General features: G+C 38.6%; 1 protein-coding gene across 2 annotated transcripts in view; it reads right to left on the bottom strand.

Moving 5' to 3' along the window:
* Positions 1 to 16,803, bottom strand: part of Hdac8 (histone deacetylase 8) — a 246,324-nt gene that overhangs the window by 224,083 nt on the left and 5,438 nt on the right. Inside the window, exons 3-4 of one of the 2 annotated variants that reach the window (XM_090326956.1) lie at positions 15,654 to 15,784; positions 12,810 to 12,951 (exon numbers count right to left, since the gene is read on the bottom strand). In XM_090326956.1, the coding sequence (XP_090183082.1) occupies positions 12,810 to 12,951; positions 15,654 to 15,784 (273 nt within the window). Of the gene's footprint in view, positions 1 to 12,805; positions 12,952 to 15,653; positions 15,785 to 16,803 lie in introns of those variants that run through there. The other variant, XM_090326957.1, reaches the window with a different exon arrangement.

Genomic DNA, 16,803 nt, shown 5'->3' with positions numbered 1-16,803 from the left:
TCCCTGGAAAACCCATAAACTGTTGTAACATCTAAGAAGTTTCACCCACACAAAAAATCAATTTTTGTGACTCAATCGCCTTTGGCTTGACACCTATAATACTATCTACTCAAGAGTATGATATGAGAGGATCATACTTCAAAGCCAGCTTGGGCAGGAAATTCAGTGAGACTCTTACATTTAATTAACCAGCAGAAAGGTGGAAATGGAGGTGTGGCTCAATGTTAAAGCATAAATCTTGAGCAAAAAAAAAAGCCAACCTCTACAGCACAAGGCCCTGAATTCAAACCCTAAAGTAGTATACCAAAAAAATCATTCTTTTCTCCATCAGGAATACCATTGTCACTGTGGAGAATGCAGACTGTCATAACCTGCTATTGAAACCTGTTGGAGTATCACCTTCCAGGGTGATACAAGTCTGCTTATTCTTCTCCTAACTCTGTAACTATCTTTCTCAAAAGTCTTTAATAGACTCTTCTCCTATCTTTCCTTTATAGATGTATGAGTGTGTGTGCTTACCCATGTACATTGATGTTTTGCTGAGGATGGAACCTAGGACCTCACACATGGTTAAGCACATGATACACTGAGTCACCTTCCCTTTACTGCCATTCCACAAGCTTTAGTATTTGTTTCCTTATTATGCTCTAACTGCTTTTTTGTGACCTGTTCTATTTTCTCAGTTTTATGATGCTGATGACTTCCAAATCTGTCTCTTCACTGAAGATGATTCTCCTGAGTTACAGTGTCTTACTATATTCAAGTATAGTCCACATACTGCCAATGGGTAGTATCATCTGGGAGCTTGTTAGAAAGGCAGATTCTTGGCAGATTCCTTGCTCACTCTGGTAACTTCAGCTACTCAGGAGTGAGTATCAAGATAATCGTGGCTCAAGGTCAGCCCAGGCAAAAAGTAAGTATGGCCCCATCTTAACAAAACACAACAACTAAAGCAAACAAAAAAACCAACCAAACAAAAGACAATCAGGGATTGAATTTGTGGATCAGGTGGAATTCCAATCCCAGAACCACAAAACAAGAGAAAGAAATGCAGATTCTCAGTTTCTACCTCGTATCTTCTGCATTAGAACCTGTATTTTAATAAGATCCTTAAATATATTTCATATGCACATGTAGCCCTGGGCTACACCTTATTACCAGCTATCTGAAAGACATCTTCAATAGTATATCAAGTGAGCACACTAACCCTTGAGCTCCGTGTCTCTTGATTTATGATAACATGATGGACTGAGTCATTCATCTAGACAGGAAGGCTGCTCTGCACCCTCTATATCATTTCTTTCTACTTGGTCACCATTCCTATCTTTTCTGTCTCCTAAATGGTCACGAATGCATTCCCTCTTTTTATTTTTGCCAGTTCTAGGGTTTTAATGCAGGGCCTGGATAATGAGTGCTAGGCAAGCACTCTACCAGTAGGTCATGCTCCCAGCCCTGCGTTCCCTCTTTTACCACTAGTTCTTCTATCTGCTCTCACATCATTTCAGCAAGGTCTTAACAGGCTTCTCTGTCAGCAGCCTCTACTCTATCACATATCTACTGAGTACTGCAGAGTTAGATTTTTTTTGCCAGTCCTGGGGCTTGAACTCAGAGCCTGGGCACTGTCCTTGGGTATTCTCAAAGCTAGCACTCTACCACTTGAGCCACAGCACCACTTTTGGCTTTTTCTGTGCATGAGATACCGAGGAATCGAACCCAGTCTTCATACATGCTAAGGCAAGCACTCTACCACTAGGCCAAACTCCTGGCCCCAAGTTAGATTTATAAAACACAAATCTGACAAGTTACTTCCTTGTGGCTAAAGATTTCCCCAGGAAGTCCACAGTGTCTAAACCTGGGATTCAAAATGAGGGGTTTTTTTGGGGGGTGGGGGGATGTCAATCACAGGGCTTGAATTCAAGGCTTGGCCACTGTTCACAAGCTTTTGGTCTCAAGGCTAGCACTCTACCATTTTGAGCCACAAATCCACTTCAGTTTTTAGGTGGTTAATTGGATATAAGGCTTTCCTTCCCCAGCTGGTTTTGAAACACAATCCTCAGACCTCAGCCTCCTGAGCAGCTAGGATTGTAGGCATGAGCTACCAATAGCCATCTCAAAATAAGCTTTAAGAGACTTTTATACTTTTTTGCCCTTTTGGCTCTGTTTTTTTTTGCCAGTCCTGGGCCTTGACTCAGGGCAGGGCACTGTCCTTGGGCTTTCTCAAGGCTAGAGCTCTACCACTTGAGCCATAGCACCATTTCTGGCTTTTTTCTATGTATGTAGTATCAAGGAATCAAACCCAGGTCTTCATGCATGCTAGGCAAGCACTCTACCACTTGGCTAAATTCCCAGCGCCGGCTGGGATGCCATGAAGTCAGCACACAAAACTGACAACAAGGACTTCATACAGTATCTGACAATTGAAGAGGAGAAAACATATAGATCGTGATTTTCAAAAAGGTTCAAAAGGGAATGACCAGAATATTAACTAAAAAGAAGCTCATGGGGAAATGCAATCTTTGAATGTTCTGGCAAAATCAACTCTCTTAAAGGTCATGCTGCAGAATTCTGGCAGAAAGCACAATGTACTATTTTGAAATACCATAAAATGTTCAAAGATAAGGCCTTCAAATAAAAAAAATTTCTTAACACATTTTTGATCATTGTAAGAATTAGTACATGGCTGTACATAGCACTATCTAACAAACACAGTTTAACAGTTTATAGCTATTTGTCCTAATCGAACACTGTCCCTTCTATTGTCTTCTAAAATCTTGTCCTCAATATTTTTTTTTTCTGAAACAGTTTCAATATTTAGCGTAGGCTGGCCTCCAGTTTGGAATCCTCCTGCCTCTGCCTCTTGAATGCCAGAACTACAGGTTTGCACTATTGTGGCCAGTTTTGTTTTTCTGCTTTTATCTTATCTTATTTTTGTGTGTGTGCGTGGGTTGTGGGGCTTGGTGCTGTCCCTGAGCCTCTTTTTGGTCAAGGCTAGTCTTCTACCACATGAGCCATGGAGTCATTTCCAGTTTTTGAGTTAACTGGGGATAAGATTCTCTTGGGGACTTTTCTGCCAGAGCTGGCTTAGAATTGTGATCCTCAGATCAAAGCCTCCTGACGAGCTAAGATTACTGGTGTGAGCCACCAGAGCCCAGTTGAGGGTTTCTCTTTTTAAATGGATCATCTATTCTATCTAAGTAGCCTTTTGTTTAATATGTTTCCTTTAAAAAACAAATAAACAAAACTGCCTACAAACTCCTTTGCTTCTTTAGCACCTGACCTGACTTAAAGCAGAAGCTTAAGAAATGTGTGTTAAAGGAGAAAAGGGGGTTTTGCCACAGGAGGCTTTGACCAGTGTTATTTAAAACAGCAAAAAAAAATAAAGATAAAAAAGAGAAATGTGTGTTAAGTGCTTGGTACCAGTGGCTCATGCCTGTAATCCAAGCTTCTCAGAGGAAGTTGTGATCTGTGGATCACCACTCAAAGCCAGGGCAGACAGACAAATCTATGAAACTTTTATCTCCAATTAATCAGCAAAAAGCCAGAAGTGGATGTATGGCTGGAGTGAGAGAATGCCAGCCTTAAGTGGTAGAGCCAAGTGAAAGTAAAGACCTTGAGTTTGAGCCCCAATACTAGCACACACACAAACAGTATACTCACGTCAGAGAAAATAGATGAAACAGGAAAACATGTGAATACTTGTGTAGATCATATCCTCACAAAGCCACTGTTATCATCTTGTATTTTCTTTTTTTTTTTTTGCCAGTCCTGGTGCATGAACTCAAGGCCTGAATACAGTCCTTGGGCTTTCTCAAGGCTAGAGCTCTACCACTTGAGCTACAATACCACTTCTGGATTTTTCCTGTGTATGTGGTACCGAGGAACCAAACCCAGGTCTTTGTGCATGCTAGGCAAGCACTTTACCACTAGGCCAAAGTCCCGTTCCCTCATCTTGCATTTTCTTATACAACTTTTCATATGAGTATGATCAGAGTTAATGTATAATGTTCATACCTGTCTTTTAAAAGCAAAATAAACAATATAAGATGGGTATATTTTCTAGTTAAGTGGTCATCTTAACCACCAACTTTGATGATCATATCCTATTCTAGTAAGTGAATAAGTTTGTGTACACTACCTAACCACCAGCTCTGAATGACTATTGAAGTCTCTCTCTCATCATCTTTTTTGTTTGTTATTTTGCTAGTCCTGGGGCTTGAACTCAGGGCTTGGGCACTGTCCTTGAGCATTCTCTAGGCTAGCGCTCTACCACTTGAGCCACAGTACCACTTACAGCTTTTTCTGTGTATGTGGTAAACAAAGAATCTAACACAGGACTTCCTGCATGCTAGACAAGCATGCTACTACCTCTAGGTCAAACTCCTGGCCCCTTATCACCGTTTTTGACTATTATAAGTAACACAGAAAGCTCCATTTTAAAAAAAATTTGTCAGTCATGGCGCTCGAACTCTGGGCATGCACGCTGTCCCTGAGCTCTTCAGCTCAAGGCTACCTCCCTACTCCTTGAGCCACAGCCCCACTTCCAGTTTTCTAGAGGTTAATTGGAGATAAGAGTCACCCGGTCTTTAGTGCCTTGGCTGGCTTTGAACTGCAATCCTCAGATCTCAGCCTCTTGAGTAGCTAGGATTACAGGCGTGAGCCAATGTGCCCGGATTTTCAGAAAACTCCATTTTAACGTACACATTCACCACATTTTGGGTTGGTTTATTTGTTAGATTACTAAGAGTCATCTCAATTTTGGTTGGAAGGACAATGCTGCAAATTCTCTATGATAATAAATGTATTTCCTGCTTGTCTACTATTTTTTCTTTTGTAACTGTATTTTGTCCATTTATCTGTTAGTGTTCAATTAGTTATAATAAATATTTTACCCTTGGTTGTATTTGCTGCAACCAATTTTTTTATTTTGCTAACATTTCACCTGCAAAAGTAACATCTCATTAGAAATTTTTAAACCAAGGAAAAGCATTTTTAAATTAATAATAGTTCTATCACTATAAGATAACCACTATTACTAGTACTGCCACTGTTTTTGCATATATGTGCGTTTTCTAAGTATAATGTGCATACCGGTTTTTGTTTTGGGGTTTTTTTGCCAGTCCTGGGCCTTGAACTCAGGGCCTGAGCAGTCCTTGGGCTTTTTCCTCAAGGCTAGTATTCTACTACTTGAGCCACAGCACCACATCTGGCTTCTTTCTATGTATGTGGTATTGAAGAATTGAACCTGGGACTTCGTGCAGGTAGGCAAGCACTCTACCACTAGGCCAAACTCACAGCTCAATTTTAAGACTTTCTATTTTTCCTTTTTCTTTCCATTTTTTTAAAAAAATTGGTATAGCACCAGAGTTTGAACTCCAGGGCCTGGTGATTCCTGGACTTATTTGCTCACATGGCACCCTACAACTTGAGCAACACCTCCCACCATTGCGTTCATTTTGGAGATGTAGTCTTGTGGATTTTCTGCCTGGGCTGGTCTCAAAATGTGATGCTACAGATATGAGCACCCTGAATAGCTAGGATTACACATGTGAGCTACTGATAGTCAGCTAAGATATGCTTTTTTTAATTAACAGTTATTTTTTAAATACGCTCTTTAAAACACCATTAACATAATAATAAGTCTAAAGGTATGGCTCAACATTAGAGTATGTACTCAGCATGCACAAGACCCTGTGTTCAATCATGAGTAGTAAAAAGAAACGCATAATAGTCCATTGAACATTCACTACACCCTTATTGCTAAAAATTCACGTTATTATTTTTTTTATGCTGGTCCTGGGGCTTGAATTCAGGGCCTGTGTACTGTCTATGAGTTTTTATGTTCAAAGTCAGTGCTCCATTTCCAGCTTTTTGGTGGTTAATTGGAGATAACGGTCTTTCAAACTGACTGATCTGGCTTTGAACCGCAATCCTCAGATCTCAGCCTCCTGTGTAGCTAGGAATATAGACTGGGGACACCAATGCCCTAACTTTATTTGATTTAAAAATGTGTAAGTGACACTGTATGAAAATGAAAATAGTTACACACTGATTTCTTTAAAGATGCTCACAGAAGAAAGACTATTAGATCAAGATCATTATTAAGTTTTGGCTATAAAACTGCATTCTTAAAGCCATGTATGGCATCATATATTTTTAATTCTAGCAATCTGAGAGGCTAAGGTGTGAGGATCATGTTTTTGAAGTCATCTTGCGTAAGATTTTGCCTTTAAAAATAAAAGGGGCCGGGAGCGTGGCCTAGTGGAAGAGTACTTGCCTAATACGCATGAAGCCTTGGGTTTGATTCCTTGGTACCAAATACACAGAAAAAGCCACAAATAGGGCTGTGGCTCAAGTGGTACAGCTCTAGCCTCGAGGAACGTCCAAGAACAGTGCTCATGTCCTCAGTCTAAGCCCCAGGGTTGGTAAAAAAAAAAAAAAAAGGAAAAAGAAAAGGAAATAGTTTCTTATAAGGTTAAAACAGGGATGGGAATATATTTCAATGGTGGAGTTTTTGCTTAGCAAATGTGAGGCTCTGGGTTTAATTCTTAGTACTACAAACACAAAAACTTAAACAAAGCAACATTCACTGGCAAACTAAATACCATCATTTTCAATTATGTTAAATTTAGGCTTAAAAAAAGCTTACATACTTATTTTGATTTGCATTTCTTTGGTTACTAATAATAAACATTTCCCACAATTTCTGCTTATACAACTCTTCTATAAATTGTAAATCATTCTTTGTCCCTATTTTTCCCATACAGTTTACTACATAAATGCTTTAGATAATGCAAATTTATCACATTTGGTCATACTTATGTCACATAGGCTTTTTGTAGTTTTGTGAAGTTTTAAAAAATATATTTTATTTTTTATAGGTAGTTATAAAAAGGAGTTGCCATTCAACACAGCAGTTTATGAATATAATGCCTTGTGGTCAAAGTCATCCCTCTTAACATTTTCACTCATCCTTCCCATCCCACTCTTTCCTTCACTTTTCTTAATTTTTAGGTTATATATTGAATTTTTGCCACTTAAAAAGCAATTTCTATATACAATGCATCTTGACCTGTGTCATCCCTTCTACATCTTCACACCCCCCCACCCTGCTTCCACCTACCACTTTCCCTTATTTTGTCAGTTCTGTGGCATATATATATATATATATTCTTGCCTACATTCTATTAATCTCCTGTTTATTCCTCTCTCCTTGCCTCCCCCTTGCAAATAGCCATTTCCTTGTACCTATGTTGTAGGCTTTGACTTAGTCAGAGGTTTATCTTTGAAATTGTTTTTCTAAATGTACTATGTGAAGTTATTTCTTTTCTTTTTTTTCCCCTTATGGTTAATCTCATGTAGTTACTGTATTTGACTTTGTTACCTGGTATATTGCATATATGTTTGTTTGTTTATATGAAATAGGGAAGGGGGAAAACAAGATGATTGGGAGGGGGTGGGAGGAGGGAAAGGGGGACAAAGCACAAGAAGGGCTATCAATGTGCGAGAAGTAATGTAGTGTACCAATACCTGACGAATGTAACCCCTCTATACATTACCCAGACAATAAAAAAGAATTATAATATATGTGCTCTCCATAGAGTCTAGTCAAAAACTTCAAGAAGTTATATTGGTTTTAAAATGTTACACATTCATATTTGGTCTTTCCCTTGAGAATAACTTTTATTACTTCATAAGCTTAGAAAATGATTCCCTTTTAGAAGCTTGAAATATTCATTCTAGTTGATATAATTTCCTTTATTATGTTTAACTTTTCAATCCAACTGCCAGTTATTTTAGTGTATTACAGGAGGTAAAGATATAAATGCTACAAGCTGTCACAATATTATTAATGAGCAATCCTTTTTATTCTCATTCACTTGCAACACTTTAGTCATTTTTCCAATGCAAATTAGGTCTTAGAAATTACAGCATATTATAAGGAATATAAGTAGGTGTTGAGCCCTGTTCAAATTTCTATCCTATATGGAGTCTTAATGTGATAAATCAATCAAGTCCGTTGTTTCATCATATGGCTATATAATTAGGGGTTGTGAAGTATAATAATGAAGTAGAATAACTTCATTTAGCTTTGATATGAAGTATTAAATGTTTGTAGTGCTACTGAAGGTGACAGCAATTCTTTGCAAGACTAAACTTTACTCAGGCTTCTGAAACTTCCCTGCCTACCTGTGCCTTTGTAAAATACAGTGTTAGTTAAATTGCTATAACCAGCTAGTTCCTCAGCCATCAACATTACACAGATATGTGATTACCATAACCAGCCTTCAGCATTAATCCTGATAATCAATTTATCCAGAATCCTCTTATTTTGATGTTTCCTTTTAGTAAATTTCTATTTCCTAATCTCCATATTACTCCATCCTTAATTGTCCAAGCCAAGTTTAGAACTAAGCACATTTTTCCCCAGAATTGAGAGCTGGTGGTACAATGTGTGAGAGCCCATGGTTCAATGTGTCAGTCTTTATATCTATTTTCTTTATTGTCTTCTTATTGTGATTTAACAAGTATCTCTGAGTAATATTTTTTACCAGTCCTGGGGATGGAACTCAGGGCCTGAGAACTGTCCTAGGGTTTTCCTCAAGGCTAGTGTTCTACCACTTGAGCGATAGCACCACTTCCAGCTTTTTTTCTAGGTACCGAGGAATCGAACCCAGGTCTTTGTGCATACTAGGCAAGCACTCTACCACTAGGCCAAACTCCCAACATTAAATAATATTTTCTTGAACAAAAAACATCTCAATACTGTGAGATATTTCAAGAGTTTTCTTCTTTCCTATAAACCATGGAGAATATATGCCCATGCAAGTTTATGAGAAGCTGGGAAAAAATTAAGAAATATCTTTCAAATGTGACTTTGTCTTAAAATTTAACCAATTTATAGGCATATTCTTTTTCAGCCTATAAAATTTAAAGTAAGTCAGCCACCAATTGCTCATGCCTATAATCCTAGCTACTTAGGAGGCTCAGATCTCAAGATCTTATTCAAAGGCAACCTAGGAAGGAAAGTCTTAGAATCATCTCCAATTAAGCACTAAAAAAGCTAGAAGTGGAGCTGTGGCTGGAGTGGTAGAGTGCTATCTTTCCACAAAAGTTCAGAGACAGATCCCAGGCTCAGAGTTCAAGCCTCAGTACCCAGACAGACAGACAGACACATATATACATACATACACACACACACACACACACACACACACACACACACACACAATTTAAAGTGATCATTTGATAAAGAGGTATCAGAACAGATATAATAACTTGAAATTTCAAGAGAAATGCCTGTCTTTTATCTGAAATCAAAGTAGAATAAATTAGCCAATATCTAGATAAAGATACTGGAAAGCTCACTCAGACAATACCTATCATCTTTAAATGTGCAAATTGTGGGACTTAGATTAAATATCATAGTGAATGCCCTATAAAATTAGGGGCTGTTAACAATTTACTGACAGCAGGTGGCACTTGGTCTACAGTAAAGTATTGAGGAAAAAAACTGCACTACTGAATCAGGGAAATGCTGTTTTCAGACAACCTATAGCAAAACTCTCCAAGATAAATGTGCTGTACCAAGAAAGCTGAGTAAATGCAGGAATGCAAAAGAAAAAAAGGAATCTTCAAACCAATATGTAATGGGCAAAAATGAGGGAGGGGGATAACACTGTTTAAAAAAGAAATGCACTCAGAGCTGGGAGTTTGGCCTAGTGGTAGAGTGCTTGCCTAGCATGCATGAAGACCCGGGATCAATTCCTCCGTACCACATACATAGAAAAAAGCCGGAAGTGGTGCTAAGGCTCAAGTGGTAGAGCTCTAGCCTTGAGAAAGCCCAAGGACAGTGCTCAGGCCCTGAGCTCAAGCCTAGGACTGGCAAAAAAAAATGCGTTGACTTTAAAGAAAAAAATTTAAAAGAAATGCACTCATAACTTTATCTATGTAACTCTAACCTCTCTGTACATCTCCTTTACAATAAAATTTAAAAAAATCAATATCAAAGGCACCAATTCGTTCGTCTGTTCTTGGAAAAAGAAAATGGCTTCCTTCCTTGCTTCTAGATTCTTAGTTGGCCTATGAATTAAACTAACATAAAGACAGATTAACTAAAGAAAAATTATTTCAGTTACTTTCATATGCATGATAGTCTTAGAATAGTATGAAACTAAAAGAAGTGTGAGATTATATAAGCATGCTGAGATACATAATAGAATAGGGGCTTCTGCTAGGAGGGCTGGGAGTTTGGCCTAGTGGTAGAATGCTTGCCTAGCATGCATGAAGACCTGGGTTCCATTCCTTGGTACCATATACTTAGAAAAAGCCAGAAGTGGTGTTGAGGCCCAAGTGGTAGAGTTCTAGCCTTGAGAAAGTCCAAGGACAGTCCTCAGGCCCTGAGCTTAAGCCCAGGACTGGCAAAAAAAAATCCTTCTGGTAGGGGCACAAGGAAAGGTGGGAGAGAGAGGTACTAATACAGTGAATGGAGATTGTCTTGATACATAGTCAAGGTCACTCAAGTTACAAAATTAGCTTTCCAGCAACTTTCTTCTTAGTAGATAATTCAAACAATTTTGAATCTGGTATAATAACTGGTTAAATGGCTTTGGATGGCCTGCTTGCATGGAGAGTAACATAAAAATGATTAAAAAGTAAAAATGAATTTATTTACACTACAGCCAACAGGAAATCAGCTAATATATCCTACCATAAAGCAATTACAGTTTTATATAGAATCCATCTCTAGGGCTGGGGTTATATTAATTATATATTACCTATATAATCTAATACCAGTGCTCCCAGGGGGTTCATTATTCTAGTTTTCTATATGCCATTATACTCCCATTATTCTCCTTCTGCAGAATTAAAAAAAATCGTATTTACCTTCAAATGTAATTTTTTTGCTATTTTATCCCTAACAAATTAAATTTCTTGAGGGCAAGATTGATTTCTTTCCTCTGAATAAATGGTCAAGAATATTGTTACTGGGTCTACAGGAATTAATATTTTTTCTGCTCCCACCCTTTTTTTGTAAAGCACCAGGGTTTGAACTCAGTGCCTCAAACTTGCTAATCTAGAGCTATATCACTTGAGTTATGCTCCAGCCCTTTTATCTGCTTTAACCACTTTCAAAGTTTTTTTCAAAGGTAAAAATGTTCATACTTTAATTTCTGTGTTTCTGCTTTTTAGTGATGATAAACATTTTTGTTTGATAGTGTGCTGGATGTGTTCTATGAATAAATGATACGTGTGAGTCTGTTTATGTATGTGGGGAATGCATGGTTTCACCAAATATTGTATTTATAAATCAGTAAACGCTGGCTGTATATAAAGTTTTTGTCAGTCTGCTGAGAGAGGTGCCAATAACATGCGGGAATTCAGACTTGAAATGAGGCAATCCCTAGAACCAGTCTGTAATTGATATTCACTGCAGGTGTGTCTGTTTTCCGGCAGGATCTACTAAAACCTAATTTAAGCAATTAAAATAATAATATGCTGGTATTCCCATAGGGGCCTACAGCCCAGACAACCATAACTGACTTGAGTAAGGTGCACATACTCTGGCAACAAAACAGTAATAAGAAGTGGTTAAGCCAGGTTCTAGTAGCTCACACCTGTAATCCTAATAATTCAGCTAGCTGAGATCTGAAGATCTTGGTTTAAATCCAGCCTAGACACAAAAGTCTATGAGAATCTCGGGCTGGGACAGTGGCCTAGTGGTAGAATGCTTGCTTAGCATGCACAAAACCCTGGGCTCAATTCCTTGGTACCACATACACAGAAAAAAGCTGGAAGTGATGCTGTGGCTCACTCAAGTGGTAGAGCACTAGCCTTGAGAAAGACCAAGGAAAGTGTTAGACCCTGAGTTTGAGCTCCAGGACAGGAAGGCCTGGGTTCGATTCCTCGGTACCACTTACATAGAAAAAAGCCAGAAATGGTACTGTGGCTCAAGTGATAAATGCTAGCCTTGAGATAGCCCAGGACTGGCCCAAAAAATCTATTCCATAGTCTTTCCAATTTTCCACTCTATCAAATATCTATCTGCTAGTACTAGCAAGAATTAGCTCTAAAATGCACCTCTGTGCTGGGAACTGGTAGCTCATGTCCGTGATCCTCGCTACTCAGGAGGCTGAGACCTGAGGATGGAGGATCCAATCCAGCTTCGGCAGGAAAGTCTGTGATACTCTTATCTCCAGTTAACCACCAAAAAGTCAGAAGTAGAGTTGTGGCTCAAGTGGTAGAGTACCATCCTTGAGCAAAAAAGCCAAGAAAGAACACAAGTCTCTGAGTTCAAACCCCAGTACTGGCACAAAAATAAAGAAATGAAATGAACCCTGCTAAGACTCCCATGATTAATTTCTCCCTATTGCTTAGTTCATATATGTTTCATTGGTACCATAATTCAAGATTTCCTCTAATTATTCAAATTGTGTTAATGTTTCTATGGCATAAACCCCATGAAAATGGGAATTTCCCACAAGCTAAAAAGGAAGTTTGAGATTGTTTAGCTATATCCTTTGCTCTAGCCCTTTTACTAGTAAAGAAACTGAGGCCACTGGAGGTCAAGCTTTACAAGTTAAGAGACAAACTAGGCATATAGCTCTGGTGTCCTGATTCTTAATAGTGTGCTTATTTCACTACATTAGGTTCTCTTCCTATTTCACAAGCATCTCTTCAGAACTCCTTAGAAAGTGCTAGATACACATGTCTCTCAATAACTGTCAATATGGTAAGCAGAGGAGTTTATATAATTAAGTACTTGATTCAAAGAATCCATCAGTAAGCAGATAGAGCAATGCCGTACTTACTTCTTTGCATGATGCCACCCTCCAGACCAGTTAATGGCCACTTTACATATTCCATCCATCAGGCACTGGGCAGCTGTGATTGTCGCCCCTCCTACTGCTGCAGCAAACTCAAATATTCCTTCAGTGGCTGGACAATCATAACCTAAAGGCAGAAATCACAAGGGCTTATTAAAGATGACCTGGAGAAGAACAACGAATAGGTTGAAGTGCCACTCTAGCAAAAGCTATTGCACTGACATCAGTTCCAACTGTGACAGAAACCTCTTCAATGCTGAAGAATACTGGAGCTAGAAAGGATAAATATTCAAGATACACTAATCACAACCTAGATAGTATGAGCAAAGCAAGGGGTGATGACATGATGTATCTTGCTACTGGTCACACAGGGCCAGATCTAGAGTCTAGATCTCTTGACCTGCTGCTCCTTCAATCCAGTGTCCTATCAAACTATGTTGTTTCTAAAAACTATCCAACTGGTTAATTACGGTTTTTAAAAATGAATTTAAAAGCCAAGTAGCAGTGGCTCACATCTGTAATCGTAGCTACTTATAATGCTGAGGTCTGAGGATCACAGTGCAGTTCCAGCCTAGGCCAGAAAATCTATGAGATTCTTATCTCCAACACATAACTCAGAAAAATGCTGTAAGTGATGCTGTGGCTCGAGGATCAGTAAAAAAAAAATTGGGTGTTGCTCCTGGGGCTTGAAATTGTGTACTGGGCACATTGTCTCACTTGAGCCATAGTTCTTCATCTGTCTTTTCCATAGTTAATTGGAGATAAGAGTCTCATATGCTTTCCTGCCTAGGCTTGCTTAGAATCTCAATCCTGAGGTCTCAACCTCCTCAGTAGCTAGGATTACAAGTGTAAGACACGGTACCCAGCTTAAAAAAGCATTTGTAAATGAGGAATCAGATAGAAAAGTTAACTACAGCATAAAGCTGGAGGATGCTAAATCAACATACACTTAGCCAGACCAGATCTTAGTACTTTCATTAGGGCTGAATCAACAGAATGGTTTCTTTTTCTAGCTGCATTATCATTCAGTTTTGTTTAAGTCATGGTTAGTGAGTTCTGTAGAGCTAAATCAAGAGATTAAAATGGACTGCTGTGAAATTACTCAGTGGTAGAGAGTATGCCTAATATATTTAAAACTTTGGGTTCCATCTCCAGCAATACACATACACATATGCACCCACACATATAGTGTATTAACACAATATTTCTTTTTATAAAAAATTACTTTTACTTGTATTTCTTAGAGCTCATTTCAATAAGCATCATTTTTTTTTGCCAGTCCTGGGCTTGAGCTCAGGGCCTGAGCACTGTCCTTGGACTTTCTCAAGGCTAGAACTCTACCACTTGAGCCTCAGCACCACTTCTGGCTTTTTTTCTATATATGTGATACCAAGGAATCGAACCCGGCTCTCCATGCACGCTAGGCAAGCACTTTAACCACTAGGCCAAACTCCCGGCCCCAATAAGCATCATTTTATACTGTCATAAGCACATAGCACTGAACTCTTATGATTCTCTCCTAAGAATATCCTCCTTTGTTCTTACTGTGTGCATGTTTAGAGTTCTGTTTAATTAATCATGTCCAAGGAACATTGTCTTTTACTATCCATTGGGTTTTCTTGTATATTTATAGGCACATTCTAGTTATTACAAATGAGGGAAACCCTCATTCGTCATAATCAGTAGAAACCTTGGGCTCTACTAGCAGAGATCTGCAATAGAGCAAAATCTTGATACATAAGGCCATATAGTATGAAACTAATTGAAAGGACCTCCAGGATATTGAAACAAAAGCCATATAACGAATGATTGTTGTCCTTAATGCACTATGTTGTCTCTCATCTCCTTTGCTGTCCCTTGGTTATCTCATATTGTTATAGTATCTCACTTGGTTATCTGATATATTGAATTTATTTGTATTTGGTTATTTGAAATTTGATAGGGAAGGGGGGGAAAACCAAGACGGGTGGGGGGTGTGGGGGGGAGGGCAATGGGTACCAAGACATGTGAAAGGGTATCAATGTATGTGAATTAATGCACCTTCTATCTGGCAAATATCATGTAACCCTTTTACTAATTACAATAAAAAAAACAAATGAGGGAAACCTTACAGCCTATGTTTCTTTGGGTCTGGCTTACTTCTCTTAGATATTTTTTTTGCCAGTTCTGGGGCTTGGACTCAGGGCCTGTGCACGGTCCTTGGGCTTTCTCAAGGCTAGAGCTCTACCACTTGAGCCACAGCACCACTTCTGTTTTTTTTTCTCTGTATGTGGTACCAACGTATCGAACCCAGTTCTTTGTGTATGCTAGGCATGCACTCTCCGACTACACATGTTCCAGTCTTAGAATAAGTTTTATTTTATGAATTTGGCAAGTATACTATCAGTTTCCTGAAATTTTTAAATTGTTTAGTTGCTTTTTTGCTTCCTTCACTATTATGAAATATTTATCCTAATCTATAGAAATAATTCATATCATAAAGTCTAGTCTGATATATGCACAGGTATGATTTTATTGTCTTCATCCAAAACTCATGCTGAAGTCTAATACCTACTGTGAGGAATTTTGGTCTGTTTTTTTTTGGGGGGGGCACTGGGAAGTGAACTCAGAGCCCAGAGCTTACCAGTCAGTATATACACTCCCTGTCTGCTTTGGTTATTTTCAAGGTAGTGTCTCAGGCCAGCCTGAGCTACAAATAACTGGAATATTACTACACAATATTTCTTAATTAAGAATTTAAAGTCATTTGTAAAAGGTATAAAATATGAAAAAGGATAATCCCGATGGGTGGCTGTTAACTCTCCCATCATTGCACGAGAAAGACGTTACCTAGCCCATATTCTATGGAGTCGGGATGATCCTCGTCCCCTTCTTGGCTGATCTTCTGGAGATGCTGTAGGTAGGCATCAGTGTGGAAGGTGGCCATATCCTCCATGGAGGCCACTTTGGGCTTAACTATCCTAATGATAAGAGACAACAAAGAGAGGTGAGTGAGTCACACCCAGGGTATTCCTAAAGCTGGAGACAGGAGCCAGTAATCCGGGAGGAAAATACAACTCGCAGCTCTGGTGACACAAACTTGAAGTAATAAATTTGGTCCATTCACTGCACTGGACAGACTACTTTCATATAAAATAATGACTCCGCTAATAAAGGGCAAAAGGACAGATTTCTCTCCCATAATTATAAATAGGCAAAAACTAAGTAAGTAATTATGCTTAAGTTAAAAAAATTACCAGGGCTCAGAAAAAATTTTTTCTGTTAGTTATAATTTTCATGACAAACATAATGATATCTCCATTTGGATTAGTTGACAATTTGGATACAGAACCCTTTCATTTACGTCTTTGTTTTACTAATTTATTTTGGTTTGGGTGCTAAAATACACTGATCATGTGCTCTACTGCTGAGCTATATCCTGGCTTGTTTGTGTTTTGTTAATCTGTTTGTTTTGGTCGTGGAGCTTGAATTCTGGGTATGGGCATTGTCCCAGAGCTCTTTAACTCAAGGCTAGTGCTCTACCACTTTGAACCACATTGCCACTTCCAGTTTTCTGGGATAATTGGAGACAAGAGTCTCATGGACTTTTCTGCCTGGGTTGGCTTTGAACGGTGATCCTCAGATCTTAGCCTCTTGAGTAGCTAGGATTACAGGCCTGAACCATAGGCACCTGGCCGTCCTGGCTTCTTATATCTTCATTTTAAAAGGTAGCCAGGTTATCATGAGTATAGAATTAGGAGTGTATACATTCACTGTTGTATACAGTTTCCATATTTATAAAATAGAGAACTGCATGGAATTTATGTGGAGAATAAATGATAACAAAAAATGTTTTGGTGTGTGCCAATCCTGAGGTTTGAACTCAGGCCTGGGTGCTATTCTTTAGCTTTTTTTTGCTCAAGACTGATGCTTCTGGCTTTTTATTGATTAATTGTATATAAATGTCTCATGGACTTTCCTGCCCAGGTTGTATTCAAAC

The sequence above is a fragment of the Megascapheus bottae genome, chromosome X (assembly GCF_031878675.1).
Source record: "Megascapheus bottae isolate mThoBot1 chromosome X, mThoBot2.hap1, whole genome shotgun sequence".
NCBI lineage: Eukaryota > Metazoa > Chordata > Mammalia > Rodentia > Geomyidae > Megascapheus > Megascapheus bottae.
Note: the sequence above shows the minus strand (reverse complement) of the source record. Positions and strands in the feature narration are given on the sequence as shown.